At 41.3% G+C, this 18153-nt stretch overlaps 1 protein-coding gene across 1 annotated transcript in view; it reads right to left on the bottom strand.

Annotated features, from left to right (window-relative positions):
• Positions 1-16580, bottom strand: part of kcnh4.S (potassium channel, voltage gated eag related subfamily H, member 4 S homeolog) — a 63673-nt gene extending 47093 nt beyond the window's left edge. Inside the window, exon 1 of the mRNA XM_041578302.1 lies at positions 16115-16580. Coding sequence (XP_041434236.1) covers positions 16115-16190 — 76 coding nt within the window. The 5' untranslated portion in view covers positions 16191-16580. The remainder of the gene's footprint in view (positions 1-16114) is intronic.
• Between the last annotated feature and the right edge of the window lie 1573 nt (positions 16581-18153).

Raw genomic sequence — 18153 nt, 5'->3', positions numbered from 1 at the left:
CCAGCCGCTGAGCCACAATGTGACTAAAGAAGGGAAATAACTGGTCATGTCGCTAATATGGACAGGTCACTCCTTGTTTAGATTTGCACTGGTAACTGTGTCTGTTTGGGCTAAAAGGATAGATCATTGACCAATCTGCAACACAAGGGGGCGGGCCATATTTTGTACAGGTCGAGCAATAATAATGCATCTACAACTGCCACTTTGTACAGGTCTAGCAATAATAATTCACCTGCAACTACCACTTTGTACAGGTCTAGCAATAATAGTGCAACTGCCATTTTGTACAGGTCTAGCAATAATAATGCACCTGCAACTGCCACTTTGTACAGGTCTAGCAATAATAATGCAACTGCCACTTTGTACAGGTCTAGCAATAATAATACAACTGCCACTTTGTATAGGTCTAGCAATAATAATACAACTGCCACTTTGTATAGGTCTACAATAATAATGCAACTGCCACTTTGTACAGGTCTAGTAATAATAATGCAACTGCCACTTTGTACAGGTCTAGCAATAATAGTGCAACTGCCATTTTGTACAGGTCTAGCAATAATAATGCACCTGCAACTGCCACTTTGTACAGATCTACCAATAATAATGCAACTGCCACTTTGTACAGGTCTAGCAATAATAATGCAACTGCCACTTTGTACAGGTCTAGCAATAATACAACTGCCACTTTGTATAGGTCTACAATAATAATGCAACTGCCACTTTGTACAGGTCTAGTAATAATAATGCAACTGCCACTTTGTACAGGTCTAGCAATAATAATGCAACTGCCACTTTGTATAGGTCTACAATAATAATGCAACTGCCACTTTGTACAGGTCTAGCAATAATAATGCAACTGCCACTTTGTACAGGTCTAGCAATAATAATGCACCTGCCACTTTGTACAGGTCTAGTAATAATAATGCAACTGCCACTTTGTACAGGTCTAGCAATAATAATGCAACTGCCACTTTGTACAGGTCTAGTAATAATAATGCAACTGCCACTTTGTACAGGTCTAGCAATAATAATGCAACTGCCACTTTGTACAGGTCTAGCAATAATAATGCAACTGACACTTTGTACAGGTCTAGTAATAATAATGCAACTGCCACTTTGTACAGGTCTAGTAATAATAATGTACCTGCAACTGCCACCTTCCTAAACCTGCAACAGCAATGCCCCTGACTTCCAATGACTCATGGGAATTGGACACAGCTTTGCATCACTAGTCCATATTGCATGGATATTGCATGGAAACTGTGGTGGATGGGACTAAGCATGCCCCCACAATTATTTTGGGATTCTGGGGGGGACCTGTATTGTGGATGAAGAACTATCCTTGCAAAGAAAGCTAAAGCAAAGCCTCGTGGGGTCGTAGCTTTGGGAGATTCATGAGACCACCCAGTTGTTGGATTCTGGGAGTTCTAACTGTACAACAAGGGAGACTTGGGGATTTGGGATATGAGCCCTATGTTCCATTCATTTTGTAGAAACCCTTCCACTACATTATGAGTTGCTCCTATACTTCTCTAAGTTGTCTCCTTCCGGCCCCACACTCACCCTGAAATGCCGCTAGAATGTTCAAAATGTCATTTTTAGTCAAGATACAAAAGCTTTGCCATTTAGCTGCTCCACTATTATCAGGCACCAACACACCCACGCTCTGTGCTCAAGGCACCGCTAGCAAATCTTGTAGCCACTCGGGTTCCCACCTCTATAAAAATGTTCCTTTCTGATTTGTGTAGAAGAAAAGAATAATATACAGTATCTATATATAATACTGAGTACTATTGACAAGCACAAAGCAAATACACATTTGCCTTTTTTTCCCATGTGTGAATGTTCTCTGTATTGCTGTATTGTAGAGTGTCACCCCCGTGCACCACTCATGACCAGGCTTTGTTGGCTACTTCTAAAGCAGCTTCATGTGGATCCGAGAGCTGATACTGTCAGGAATGATTTCTATTGGAGTCACCTCCTGCTGCCAAAGCTCTCCGTTCCCTTTGTTTGCTCTTTCTGAACCTCTATTCTGCCTTCTAGTTAAATAACATTGCTCTAAACTCAATCCCTAAACTTTCACTCAAACACCAAGGACAGACATTGATTTCTGAACAAAACTTTCAATATCCATTTTCATTTCTCTTCATTTCTCTTGTCTCTCCATAGCTTGAAGGCTTTTCTAACTTCTCTTGTATTTCTTTATGCCAATGTACAGGTATTTTTTAGGGGCTTTGGTCAGAACCCCCAGTTCATGACTTACAGATATAGGGAAATATTGTCATTTAGCCATAGTTCCCAAGAATATCTAGGCCAGACACCCTAAATGATGTCTCTTTTGACCTGAGTCTCTCATTTTGAATATTCCTTACCTGCCCTCAGCCTGATATTTGAGTTTTGACAACTGCCCCTGGCACACTGACCTCCCACAGACATGACCTTGGTCTCCCACCGAGTTGCTTTCTCCTAGTCCTCACTCCCAGGCCTGGGACCCATGTAAGTTCACTTATTCCTGGGGTACAGCACCTTTTTGTTTTTAAGATTTTCACTGTTTTTAACACAAACTTCTTCTTTTAGCCTCCTCACCCTACACTGTCTGGTTCTTCTTCTTACATTAGTAAATACACATTTAATCTAATGACCAATTCATAGATGATTTGCAAACACCAATCCAACAATCTTAGCCCCTGACCTCTAGTTCTTCTCATCAGAGCTAATTTCACCCCAATATTATACCCGGCTCCCTATCTAACCTATCTCACCAGTGGTTTTTTTTTGCTATACTTTCCTCAAATTAAAACGTTGTCTTTCATAGGGCTAAAAGAAGCAAATATGGCGCTCATTAGATAACATGTAGAATATGGCGCTGACTAGATAACAAGTAGAGGTCCAAGTGTCAGGCCAAACCTGCAACATAAAACACCCAGTAATCACATTATTACTGGACCCACAGCCTGGCGAGTTTTCTCTACAAGAACTTTAATGAGCGGTTCCTTAATTACAGGCTCCCATGATTCCCCCTGCCATTGAGTCCATGGGGATAAAACAGTTTAAGCTGTAGGTCTGATCAATAAAGACTTCTCAATCAGTTCTTCTGCTCATCCATTGTTAACTCTTCCCTGTTCCATTACTATAAAATGTCTTCCACTTGCACCAGTTACAAAGTAATGCTGACAAATATCCACTTTCCTCTGGTTTTTATCACTTATGGGCTGATATTAATGCTTGAGCCTCCTAAACTCGTTCATTTGATATGGCCACAGGTAAAACATAATAAAGGCTTAGGTAGGCCTGAAGTCCCTAAAAAGAGACCTCAGCTCCACTCCTTCTCTATTGCACAAGGCTCTTTGAAGGGTCCCCAAATGACCACCTAGGTAGCCCTCAGGATAATATAAGCTTGATTACAAATTACAAGCACCCATTGAATGGAACAACCCATGCCATGTAGGGTCCAGAAAATCAAAATCACTTTACACCACATGTTTTTGCATATGCTTTGTATCAATGTATTCATCTTCTTCATGAATAGAAAGTTGTCTTTCTAGTGTTTTTAGGTAATTAAGAATCCAGCCCCCCTCAGATTTATAGGGTTGGTGCAGCAGCTGGCAGCCCGTGGTGGGCCTTTTAGTATAGAAGAGGCTCTTTCAAAGGACACAATTATAGATTTTTGTCTTCTGTCTGGATTACAATATAAACTCGACAAATTGTACAGACAAGGCACACAAAGAAGTCTCCACGAGACAAGGCTTATTATCAGCAACTGCACCGGCTGCAAAGGAGAAGCTAAAAGATAACAATCAGCACAATTTACTTCTGACAATTTGGAGGCAGATTATTGCTCTTGGCTTGATTGCATTTAGGAGCTTTTATCCATGAGCGCTCCCAGTGTTGCTTTTCCATCTTTATCATTATTCCATCAGCGCATCCCAAAGTGCCCATAATGCTTATACCCTGCTATATAAATGGAGCTCTAGCCTCCAGTGTCTATGGAGAAATATTCCAACAGAAACCCTAACCTAGATCATATGCAGCTCATTTCACCTAGAAATAATTTATTCAGCTCCCCCCCCCCAAGCTTGATAAAGAGCTAAAAATAAAAAGGTCCACCAAAGAGTGTGCCAGGACCCGAAACAGATTCTCTCAGGATTCAGGCAGCTGCGGATTTCCCGGGAAGAGAATCCAGGTACTGACCTAGTTAGATGAGCATCTGAAACCATCAATCTAGTGGGGCCTTGTGCTTTCTGCCCAACAGCCCTGGACCTAAAGGAACCAGGTACCCCTTCTAAACAGGCAAATGTGAAATAAGAAGTGGAACCCAAAGATACTTTTCTGCCGTAGCCACAAAGGAATTCTTACAAACAGCGCCGCTATAAGAACAAGGGGCATTTGCCCATCAGTACAGGAGGACCCACTATTTTTTATAACTTTTGACTAAAACAATCTCCAGAAATGAAACCATAGTCCTAGGAGGGGGTCTCGGTTGCGGGGCCCACCGGCACAGGTGTAACTACATAAAGGAGGTTTATAATCTGTTGGGCCTACTGTACTGAATAAGAACTTGGCTTATATCTGTTCATTTCAGAACTGGGAAATAGATTTGCTCCAAGTTACAGGCAGACAGAGATTAAAAAAAATATACAAGGAGCGCAACACTGGTTTGATACCCCTGTGGGCATTTTAAGCCTGAACGCATTGAGCTTCCGACTGAGCTGAAAGAACTGATTGATAATAGTGTGACACAAGGAGGTGACACTAAGGAGGAAGAGTTTCTCAGCAGCGATTACTCATGTCTATCCCTCTCTCGCCTCAAGGTTCACAGCGACAAGACAAGACTAATCCCCCCAGGAAAAGCCAATTGTGTTTTGGATCAACTTTGTCTTGAGGCTCTTTGTCTCATTGATCATAACCTCCAGGCACATGTAGAAAGGAAAAAGCCTCACACCTGAAAGATTCATGGAGAAAATATGGAGGAGGCTGCCATGGAATAAATGTGCTTGCGTCAGCCCCATATAAAACAAAAAGGCTCTTCTCTTATATATACAGTGAATTGTTAGTTTATTGTGCCCTGTGTCTCTGATATTATAGGATTGCTGACGTTTATTATTGGCAGTGGGTACCGCAGTGGCACCATTCTTCATGAATCCTCCTTCCTTTGTATTAACGTTTTCCTTTCATTTACATCAGGATATTTGACTTCTGTTGTCGGCTTCACAACCATTCATTTTACAATTTGTTGTTTATTGTACTGAGTTATGACGTTTGATTAAACAAGGCAGAATAGTTGATTTAAGAAGTCAGTGAACAGAACAGGTTATTTGTAATGTATGCAAAAGCAAAAGATTCTCCCCAATGGATTGTACCTCTACAGCAAACGTATAGCGACTGTGATAGAGGCTTACACATCCCAAGAGGTTTGGGCGAAGTGTCTAATGTGGGCGAAAAATCGACGTCAATGACGTAATTTCGGTACTTCGCTGATTTACTAATGGCGCAGACGTAAATTCGCTAGCGAAGGAGATAGACTCTAGCGAAGCCAGTTGCCACTGGCGGATGGACGTAACTACGCAAATTCACTAAGATGCGGATTTTAATGAACGTTACCTCTCGCGCCAGACTTGCCTTCGCCACCTCAGACCAGGCGATTTGCAATAGAGTAGATAGGACTTCCTAAAAAAAATAGTTGAAAATTTTTTCAAGTCTCCAAAAACGCTGGCGTCTTTTACTTTTTCAGGGTAATAGGCTGAAAAATAGCGTAATTTTTTTTTGGGATCACCGGCTTCCCCCCTACAGTTCCTAACATATGGAACATAAACTATACTGCGGGCTCATGTGTAGGGCAATATAACAACTCTATTTTATTTTATTAAAGTTTCTTAATAGGTCCTTTCAACTTTAACTTCCAGCTGTATGCAAATTTGGCAACGCTAGCGCAACTTCGCTTCGATTGGCGCAGTAACTCTAGCGCAACTTCGCCAGCTTCCGACGCCCTCGATGCAACTTCGGATTTTAGTAAATTTGCTTTGTCCTGGCGAATGTCTACTTTTCCCTTGATATTTCAACCAAGCAAGGTTATGACAAGTAACCTGACCACAGAATACAAACACACACACACATATATATATATATATAGAAACATGTGCACGTGATAGAGCTGATGGCCTGAATGTGTACATCTGGACACCCTTCTCTATATTCCTCAATGTCCTGCGGCTTCACACCAGCAGCTCCTGACAGGCCCATTCTGGAAGATATATGAGCAGAACTGGCAGCAGAATAAACGTGGAGGATATTCATCAGTCTCCCTGGGAGACCCCTCTCTAGCTCAGCTCCCAAACACACACACGTCTCGGAGCTTGCAATCACCCCCATGTATAATTAGCACCATCTGTTCTACCCACTGACATTAGGGGGCATCTTATTTAGCTGCAAGTTTCGCTGGGTTACATTGGCAAGTGGCCCAGAAGACAGAAAGCAATGTCAATTCTTGGATAAACAAAATGTTACTATATGAGAGCAGTGAGGGAAACATTGCTGTGTAGTCTGCCAATGGATGTTTGATGACTTAAAGGAGAAGGAAAGACAGTTTATTGCAAATAAAATAGCCACAGTCGTGCAAGCTAGAACACTACATTTATTCTGCAGAATGCTTTACCATACCTGAGTAACAGCTCTAGACACTGTCTCTGTTTGTTTAGGATAGAAGCTGCCATGTAACCTTGGTGTGACATCACTTCCTGCCTGAATCTCTCCCTGCTAATTTACAGCTCTGAGCTCAGATTACAGCAGGGATGGGAGGAGGGAGGGGGAGAGGAGCAAACTGAGCATGCTCAAGCCCTAGCCCTGGAGGTTTAAGCTGAAAACAGTTAGTCTGATACAGAAGCCCATGAGTACACAATAGAAGGAAAGAAATGTGCTGTTTGACAGAGGACTCAGAGCAGCATTGCTTTGAGGGTTTACTGGTGTATTTATATAGACCTTTCTGATAAATCTTACTTACTTTTAGCCTTTCCTTCTCCTTTAAGACAATACGTTTGCTTTGTATCTGTTGCTTTTTGATCAGTGTTCATTACTACTCCCTGAGGAAGGTTGTGCCATAAACCTGGTGCTTTTCTGAAATGTAATCCAGCTCTTGAGTTTTCCCTTCTGCAATGTTAATTCTATTGTTGTTGGAATTCACTTTCTATTTGTGCCTATCCCTCAACCTTCCTACCGTCTCTCATCAACGCTGCACATATTAAAAGCACATAATGTGCCATCAAAAGAGTCTTTTATTTTATTAGTATTCTGGTATCAATGTGTTTGTGCTGCCTCTTGTAGACAACAGCCCAATTAAGTTCTATTTAACCTTGGCTACTAGCCTTAGGGCTTTTGTAGCCTTTCTTCTCTTCTGAGTATTTACAATATAATGTCCTGGTGTAAAGGATCCTTTATGTTCTCATGTACCAGGTAACTCTAAGCTGGCGGCATATGAACAGTTACAATAGATATAATTATGTTAATAGGCATAGTTGGCTCTGGTTTTATTTCTCCTTAAAAGTTTGATTGGCTTCCTGGTATGTCTTTAGTATATTACTATTTCTTACTATGCTTTCAGACTTTGTGGTCACCCATACCTTGCACCCTAATAGCAAGTATCCCCCCACCACCCTGCAACTTCCAACCCATATCCCTTGGTTTGTCATCTGTAAATCCCTAAACATTCTAGGGATGCGGGTTGGCTAGCCCCCCTTTGTAACAGGTTTTGGGGGGACACAAGTAACAGGCAGTTGATACTGAGCTCCTGTCACAGTATTAAGTCAATTACACTATATTTCTACAGTCCAATACACAACAGGCAGGGAGTGGGGGTTCAAATATGAAATGTTGTAGCAACTATAAATGCAATAATCTTGTAGACCTTCCACAGACCCAAATTGGGAGAGATTTGTTCCCCGTGTTGCCTGCCCCATCCCCCCATGGTGGTCCTTTAGTAAAGGAAAGGAAAGATATAGTCATGAGTCTGTAACGTTCCAGGGCAGAGCATTTTCCTCAGCACTTGAGTCACATAGAAATCCTCTCAATAGTTGCCTGGAGACCTTCACAATCCACTCGCAGTCATGGAACCATGGAGCTCAACTGCATTTATATCATCCTACATTTATATCATTTATATCCTACATTTATATCATTGATATCATACATTTATATCATTTATATCATACATTAATATCATTTATATCATTTATATCATCGTACATTTATATCATACACTGAGGCCTCACCGACCTGAGCAGCTGCCGACCCCTCTCCTTCCCCAAATCCTATTCCACTAACGCCATTAACATGAAAGCGACTGGTACAAGGAAATAAATAGATATAAAATAAATATATAGTGTTCATTCAGTGCAAAGCCTCCAATGTCACAACGAGGCCCAGTAACAGAACTTTCCATTTGTGGAGCAGAAAGAACATTTGTGCAAAAGCCAATTCATTACTATCAGCACTGACATGTTATTAGGAGACTGCACCCCCCAAACTGACACACCGCACCCCCACACGGACACACTGCAACTGCTCTTATTGATCTGGACAGAAACGTGCTATAAACAAACACAAGGGCTCATTAAGAGGGGTGCATGTGGGCATATCCTCAAACACCCCACTTTTACATGCCCTTGAGAAACTGGAAACTAGGGAGCATAATGAACAACCTGTGTGATGCAACTGCTATTGGTACGGTCTATGGGCCCCAAGGGGTGCACTTTTATCCCCCTTAGAACTTTACTCCGTACCAGGAATGAACAAGTAGTGATGGGTGAATTTGGAGCGTTTTGCTTTGCCGAAGAATTAAGAATTAGCGAAATGGCACCAACATCTCGTTTTTGACGAGATAAATGTGCGCAACCGCTGGCGAAAATGTGCCGGCTTCTAAAAAAACAGACACTGCCATCCATTTTTTTGACACCGGCGATTTTCGGTTACGTCAATTTATTCGCCGCAGCGAATCGTGGAAATTCGCCGAAAAATAAGTTACATTTGTTTGTTATAGAATGGGGAATTCTAAGCAACTTTTTAATTGGTTGTCATAATTAATTTTTTATAGTTTTTACAGTATTTGCCTTTTTCTCCTCAATCTCTCCAGCTTTCAAATGGGGGTCACTGACCCCATCTAAAAACAAAGGCTCTGTAAGGCTACAAATGTATTGTTATTGTTACTTTTCTGTCTATTCAGGCTTCCCCTATTCATATTCCAGTCTCTTATTCAAACCAGGTACTGGTTGCTGAGGTCATTTGGACCCTAGCAACCAGGTGGCTGATATTCCAAACTGAAGAGCTGCTGAATAAAAAGCTACAAATAATAGAAAAATGAAAACCAACTGCAAATTGACTCAGAATATCCCTCTGTACATCATACTAACCGTAAATTTAAAGGGGAACAAAAAAGAATGCAAGTTACATGTAGCAGCTATTTACATTTTAGGGTTACATTCCTTTAATAACACTAGTTATTAATTGATACAATTGAAAATTGGTATATTAAAAAAAAGTCTAAATGAAGAAGCGTTCGCTGATTACAGAGTATTGCGCAGTCACTATTTTGCTTCCATGTCCTGACTCAAAGCGACATTGTCTTTCTGTAATTTGGATCTTCATACTTTAAGTCTACTAGAAAATCAAAGTATGAAATAAACCCAAACGGCTGGTTCTGCTTCTGATAAGGATTAATTCAACCCATGGTTGGATCATCTGAAGGTACTGGTTTATTATTACAGAGAAAAATGTAATTAAATGGCTTATTTTGATAAACTGGAGTCTATGGCCTTTCTGTAATTTGGAGCTTTCCAGTTAACGGATCCCAAACCTGTATAAACGTGTCCCGTAACGTTATGGGGTAATGGGTGTCCCTGCTGCTGCAGCGCTGCTTTCCCAGAATGCAAGAGCACATGGGAGAATTGGTGGGAGCCGTCCGTGGTGCTGAACTGAAAGCTGAATTTCTAAGGAATAAGCTGAAGTTCTGTAGTGGGAGGTCAAACAGGATCATCACCGAGAGGTTAAATGAAAGTAAATGAAGGCGCTGGGTAAACAGGCCGAGTAACTAGAAGAATATTCCGGATTAATGGGAGGGCAGGAAAAAGAGAGGTGGGTTCCACATCCCAATTTACCTCCCTGAGCTCTGACCTCCAGGATAATCCTCTTACCAAAAAAATCCTGGATGCCGCAATATGGCACTTTATTTAGCCAAACGCCTGTTTCATGGGACTCCTTGTGGCTTTATCCCACGTGCAGCACTTTAGTGTGACTCCTGCTCAGTGTAACGGACAAGCACCAAACCCAAATCACTGCAATAAACCCAAATCACTGCAATAAACCCAAATCACTGCAATAAACCCAAATCACTGCAATAAACCCAAATCACTGCAATAAACCCAAATCACTGCAATAAACCCAAATCACTGCTACCACTTCACTTCTCATTTATACACTGACATTAGTGCACAGCTGCTATTGCTTCAAACTATTCTCATGAAATAATAATAATAATAATAGACACAAGCAGGGAAATACCACTGTGCTTATATTGTCATATACTGTGTGTGTGTGTGTTATATATATATATATATATATATATATATATATATATATATATATATATACACTATATCAAGATAGAGGGACCTAGCACTGCACTCAAGCAAAAGGTTCGTTTATTGAGGTTTATTTGGTTTATTGTAAAGAACAACCGCTCATCAATTCGGTCACAAACCATGACTGTATCTCCTATTGTATCTCCTACTGTAGCTCCTAATGTATCTCCCACTGTATCTTGTACAGGTATAGGACCTGTTATCCAGAATGCCCAAGACCTGGGGGTTTCTGGATAAGGGATCTTTCCATAATTTGGGTCTTCATACCTTAAGGCTACTAGAAAACCATGTAAACATGAAATCAGGGGTGTCCAAAAGTTACATGGGGATCTAGCGGTAGATCTTTAGCTGGGGATCAGTAGATCTCAACAAACGGCTCGTCTAGATCTCCCTCCTGTTCATGGGTTTCATTCTGATATTTATTAGGTTAAAGTTACACAAGGAATAGTTGTTAAATAATTAGAATGTATTAAATCAGTAGAATAGAATATGTAAGTGATATTTTCCATGGAAGAGAATGATAACCGTGGTTTTGTGGATGTAGATCATCATGGGACAACACTGCTAAAGGTGCACCTCTCATTAGTAAAGTACCGGCCTCCAATAAGGATTAATTAGATCTTAGTTGGGATCAAGTATAAGGTACAGGTATGGGATCTGTTATCCAGAATGTTCGAGACCTAGGTCTTTCTGGGCAACTAATCGTTCCATAATTTGGATCTTCATACCTTAAGTCTACTAGAAAATCATATAAACATGAAATAAAGCCAACAGGCTGGTTTTGCCTCCAATAAGGATTAATTATATCTTAGTTGGGATCAAGTACAAGGTACAGGTATGGGACCTGTTATCCAGAATACTTGGGACCTTAGGGTTTCCAGATAATAGATCATTCTATAATTTGGGTCTTCATACCTTAAGTCTACTAGAAAATCATATAAACATGAAATAAAGCCAATAGGCTGGTTTTGCCTCCAATAAGGATTAATTATATCTTATTTGAGGTCAAGTGCAGGTATGGGACCTGTTATCCAGAATGCTTGCGACCTGGGGTTTCCCGGATTATAGATCTTTCTGTAATTTGGATCTTCATACCTTAAATCTACTAGAAAATCATATAAACATTAAATAAAGCCAATAGGCTGGTTTTGCCTCCAATAAGGATTAACTATATCTTAGTTGGGATCAAGTACAGGCGACTGGTTTATTATTACACGGAAAAAGGAAATACTTTTTTTTAAAAGTTTGAATTATTTGGTTAAATGGATTCTATGGGAGACGGTCTTTCTGTAATTCGGAGCTTTCTGGATAATGGGCTTCCAGATAACCAATCCCATCCCTGAAATGTAGTTCTTACCATAGCTTGTGCTGTATCTCGTACTGTATTGTGATACATAAATAAAGGAGAGCTTTAAACACATGAAGAAAAAGATTATCCATTGATATATATATATATATATATATATATATATATAAAGTCAATTGTGGTGAGCGCACTCTTACCGGATTTCTTAGATGATGGGTGCGTTGGTCAAGTTTTTTGCATATGTAGTAAAGAATGGACCCGCACTCCAATGTTCTTAGTGAAAAAAATTTTGTGTTTTATTCACAATGCATATCCAACGTTTCGGTCCACGTTGGGACCTTTCTCAATCTCAATCCTTGAGAAAGGTCCCAACGTGGACCGAAACGTTGGATATGCATTGTGAATAAAACACAAAATTTTTTTCACTAAGAACATTGGAGTGCGGGTCCATTCTTTACTATATATATATATATATATATAATATATACACATTTTCTATATATAAGTTATGCAGCCAAAATGTTAGGCCCCCAGTGATTATAATGAAACCCAGGCTGGTGCTTCTATTCCCTGATAACTGCACTGGTCCAGATGGTACTGTTGGTACTGGATCCTCACTAAGACCCAGTCTGGTTGCTCATTTGCAGTAGAGGGAAATTCTGAAGCCAAAAGTAAAAAATGTGCCTCTTTACTGCGTATGTGACCCAGAGAGGATTCAAGAAGCCGGAGAAGTCGCTGTATGTTGCTCCTACAGTAGTAGCCCAAGGCAAGTGCAGTTTTCAGGGAACAGGAGCGTCGGCGTGGCTTCTCAGTGAAGTGATTATAATTAGGGATGTAGCGAACGGCGGAAAAAATGTTCGCGAACATATTCGCGAACTTGCGACAAAACATGCGAATAGTTCGCGAACGTCGCGAACCCCATAGACTTCAATGGGAAGGCGAATTTTAAAAGCTAGAAAAGACATTTCTGGCCAGAAAAATGATTTTAAAGTTGTTTAAAGGGTGCAACGACCTGGACAGTGGCATGCCAGAGGGGATCAAGGGCAAAAATGTATCTGAAAAATCCATTGTTGACACAGCGCTGCGTTTTGTGCTGTAAAGGGCAGAAATCACACTACGTCACTCAGGTGATGTTTCTGGACACGGAATGTGAAAAAGCTCACACAGCTAGGTGGCACTTGGTTAAAGACTGGGCAAATAATGCCTGCAAGGTCAACGTATACACTACAGCCGTTGGATACGGAATATATTATTGCTGCTTGAAAAACGTCACTCGGGTGGTGTTTCTGGAGACGGTATTATTATTGATATTTAGACAGCTAGGTGGCAGTTGTTTGAAGAACAGATGCAGATGAGAGATCAGCAGCAGGACAGACAGCTGCCCACAGCAGCTACATACAGAGCACTGCAGTAGAAGGTAGATTACTAGCCAGCAAAGCTACCTAACCTAAAATGTCCCTCAAATCCCTGCAGAGTTCTGTCCCTACAATACAGAGCAGTATCAAGTAGATTACTAGCCAGCAAACTTACTATCAACTGTCCCTCAAATCACTAAACAGCTCTCTCCCTACACTAGCTCTTCCAAGCACACACAGGCAGAATGAAAAAACGCTGCAGGGCTTCAGTTTCTATATGGAAGGGGAGTGGTCCAGGGGGTGTGGGGGTGGTCCAGGAGGGAGAGCTTCCTGATTGGCTGCCATGTATCTGCTGGTCTGGGGTGAGAGGGCAAAAATAAGCGCCAGCTAAGGCGAACCCAAATTGGCGAACATCGCGCGACGTTCGCGAACATTCGCCGAACGCGAATAGTCGATGTTCGCGCGAATTAGTTCGCGGGCGAACAGTCCGCGACATACCTAATTATAATGACATGGGGTGCCAGTGGGTCAGATCAGACAATTTGGGCTGCAGTTCTGCTAGGCCTTGTGATCTCGTAATAAATAGACAATGTGGTCCCATTGCTTTTGTGCTCAGCACATGTGTGGCGGCTGCGAGTCGGGCACTGGCCGTGGCACATAATGTGTTTTGGCTCATTCACATGTTTGCCCAGAACTGAAGCTGAATGATTAGAAGTGGAGAATTCCCCAGGTACCGACCCGGAGTGTTCCCATCTGACTGGGACACAAACAAGGCAGCGGCAGCAGCAGCAGCTCCAGGAGACGAGGAAAACAAAGGCAGAGTATGAGAAGCTCCGGCACAATCACAATCTCTCTCCTGCTGGAGATTCTCTTTATTATAATAATAATAATAATAATAATAATAATAATAATAATATACAAAGGGAATGTTCACAACTGTCATCACAACTGTGACACTTTTACCAGGCTCCATTGATTTGCTGCATCATTGCTTTCTAATGTCCCCTCTATGGTGGGGTTTAAGGGCTTTCTAAAGGGCAACCAAAGACTTACAATTAAAATGTAGCTTATTTTGTCTCCCCCTTTATTACCAGCGGCTGCCTCTCCCACGTGTCCATTAATGGGCCCCATTAGACAAGTGTTGGGGGACAGAGGAGGCTGCTCCCAGAAATAAGACGTTATAACTATGAGTATGATGGGTAGTGTCTTTATCCGCACATATAGAAATCTCTAGAATCTCTATATCATTACACAGACATCAAGAGACAGAATTCAGGGGTTCAGTTCTAGTGTTTCATCTTGAAGACAAGGTCAGTGATGTCATCATACAGAAAGCGGGACTAGTTCCAAGGTCAAGTTTTACCAAAATTGTGCAGGGAAATGACCAAGTGCAATAAAAAATAGAAACATTATTCAGGTGGTTTAGACATTTCGTAAAACAACCACAAATGCACCCCATTGCTTCACATCAATGATGTAGTATACAGTATGTGATGTCATATCTGTGATGTCATATTTGTGATGCAATATCTGTGATGCCATATCTGTGATGTCATATCTGTGATGTAATAAATGTGATGTCATATTGCACATGGGAACCCAGATTGATCACAAGTCTGCACAATGATTTAGTTATAAGGCAACGAGTATATCAGTGTAACTGTCACACACAAGCGAGGGCAGATTATTCTTTATAATCGTATTTATAACACAGCTCAATGGACAAACTCGCAATGAATGGGACGAATCAGTTGAGAACATTGATCTGTGGCATTTACTGGTTCTGGTTCAGTTGGGGATTGGGACTAATCTGGGCCCATTTTGCTGGATGTGGATTGGGCGAGTCGTTAGTGAGAGGTCACATTAAAGCTCAATGTAGAACTAAACAAAATTCTAGACAAATTTGATGTCCTTTATTTGTCTCCAGGTTTTTGTGGGATTCTTTGATTTGTGACCGTGAGTAGGGAGCGGATAAAACTCACACGGAGTAAGAATATGGCAGTTAGAGGAACATATATCATCTGCCAGACAAAATGATCCAACACTATACTGACTGCCACATACCAACCGCCAGTCCTTTATTAACCCTTACACTTCAAGCAGCCTGTTAGCAGGGCAGGACGGGTGTCTTAAAGCCAAATATTCCAAATGGAATGAGAAGTTGTGCTGCAGTTGTTGGGTTACCACTGGGTCCTAAAAACTCAGGGGGAAACTTGGCAGTTGATGGGCAGTGACTTTATTTTCAATGTAAATCTTATTGTCTCTGCTTCACAGACTGACAAAATGAACAAACTGTTTCCAAGTAAAACGTATAGTTGTACAAGACACCGTGTATAGAGATTTATATATAGTCACACAGTGTATAGATTTATATATAGTCACACAGTATATATATAGAGAGAGAGATATATTATATATGAGACACAGAGATAAAGGAGCCTCCTGTAAACTGTCACTTTATAAAGACAACTGCCCCCCAGTATATGAGATAATAATAATAATAATAATAATAATAATAATAATAATAATGTGACACAAAGTGACAGGAGCCAATGAGGGAAAGTCCCCCCCCCCCCAGGCAACTGCCCCCGATATTGACTCCCAGGAGACTAATAAAGAGGTAATTAATGAGGAGACTAATAAAGGGGAGACTAATAATGAGGAGACTAATAAAGGGGAGACTAATAATGAGGAGACTAATAAAGAGGTAATTAATGAGGAGACTAATAATGAGGAGACTAATAAAGGGGAGACTAATAATGAGGAGACTAATAAGAGTAAAAGAAGTAAAAGGAGGAGACGACAGAGGGGATCGGCCGATGACTTACGGGTCCCGTCGAATCTGGTGGCGATTGTGTCCAGGAAAGTGTTCTGGGGGGCGAGTAACCCTTTCATGACGGGCATGTTGGTCCCGGGGGCATCAGAGCTCAGTCCGGGGCACCAAGTCCGCGACCCCCCCACCCCCAGGCTGAAGTCGCGTCGCTTCTTGTTCTTCTCTCATCATTTCGCCCCGGAGATCCGCGAGCGGCAGCGACTCTTTCATCTCATTTTCGTCTGCTTCTTCTCGCCCCGCCCTCTCCTTCTCTAGCCCCGCCCTCTCGCCCCGCCTCCTCTCCCCGCTGCACCGACTCCTGTACCTGCTGCCCCTGTCCCCCCGACCCCGGCTCCGCCTCCTGTTCCCTTTATTCTGTGTCAGTCCCTCCCTCTCTGTCCTTCATCACTTTTATTCTCCTTCTCCTTCTGCCCATCAGCTGTGAGTCTTATATCAGCCACTCACTCCCCTCTGGGATCCACTCACTTGCCCATAGAGCTGACAATCACATTAAACCCAATATATTTGCACCTGGGGGGGGTTATATGAGGTTCACTGAGTCTGTCATCAATGTTCTATCTGACACACACACATATATAGATATATATATATATATATATATATATATATATATAAACACACACATATATATATACATATATATATATACATATACACACACACACTATATACACTCACACACACTATATACACTCACAAAGTCACACAGACATTGTGAGGATGTGACAAACAACAGATTGTGATGAGCACAAAGACATTTGTGTAAAATCTTCAGCCCATTTTCATTGGTGTCACTTAAAAAAACTCTATCCCCCCCATCCTCCTTCTGCAACCCCCCCCCATGTATTTAGTTTATTGTGTGTCCCTCTCAATAATCTGCTCATTCTCTTTGGCCTCAGTCTTTTCCTTCTCAGTCTGTTGTGGGTCAGAGACCCTGGTGTTGGGGGTTCAGATGCTCCTTTGAGACAAGATGTGGTTTTCTGTGTCTCACATTCAGATTCACATGAGTGGGGGGGGTTGCATACATTTGCATTGGGCGCTGGTGTTACAAGGAATGCTGGGAATTCTATGTCCAGGGATCTGATGTGTGGGGTTATATAAAGTCACACCCTACAAGGTTTTCTTGTTAGTGACGACTAATTATGTATCACATCCACTCTCACACCCCTGTACTAAGTTTCTGCACTGATGTTTGGTTGCATCTAATGATAAGAACAGCACAGAACATGAGTTAAAGGACAAGTAAAGACTCACATTTTATTAAATCAGTCATTTTGGTCAGTGCTCCGTCAGCTTGGGGTTCATCAAACCCCCTTGTCCCAGGGATCCCCTGTATCTCAGACAAAACTTTAGGGGTTAAACCAGTGCAGAATCATTTATTCTACAGATGCGCAAATGTATATTATTTTAATTTGGTGAAATGCATAATCCGCCTGGAAATGTTGGCCAAAAACAGAACAGGATCCAACCCCTAGTCTATACATTAATATGTAAAACAAGAAAAAAGAAATTGCATCATTGGGGAACAAAAATATTAGGGTTCGGTGGTCCATAGCGAAAATGAAACAGTTGTTGTAGCAGCAATTAAGAAGACCCCCCAGCAAAATATAAAGTGTATAGAATAAAAAAACTGCTGCTTCTACAAAAATGCTACTTTCTATTTCTCCATTTTTCAGGCATTTTCTATTAACGGTGACAATTTATTCAGGCGTAAATTTTTCCCAGTAAGCAGAACTTTCCCCCAGCTTCCCAGTGTGAGAATTTCTCCAGCAGAAATGGTCATATTTTTATTTACTTGGCTCATTTTGCCCATATTTTGCCCTTATACAGTGCCCGTAGTTTTTAATGTTTTTTTGTGATCTCATGTTAAGAATTGAGGCAACCAATTGTGAAATTAAAAATCAAAAAACCTCTTGTAAATGGGGTGATAATATGTGAGTTGTAAATAAAATGCTGCTGGAGGTATAGGAGGTGGCACAGTGGCTGGGAAAGCTCTAGAGACAAGGTCCCTCTCCAGTGGTGTAACTATGGGGG

Source organism: Xenopus laevis, chromosome 9_10S (genome assembly GCF_017654675.1).
Source record: "Xenopus laevis strain J_2021 chromosome 9_10S, Xenopus_laevis_v10.1, whole genome shotgun sequence".
Classification (NCBI taxonomy): domain Eukaryota; kingdom Metazoa; phylum Chordata; class Amphibia; order Anura; family Pipidae; genus Xenopus; species Xenopus laevis.
This window is presented reverse-complemented; position numbering and strand designations above follow the sequence as displayed.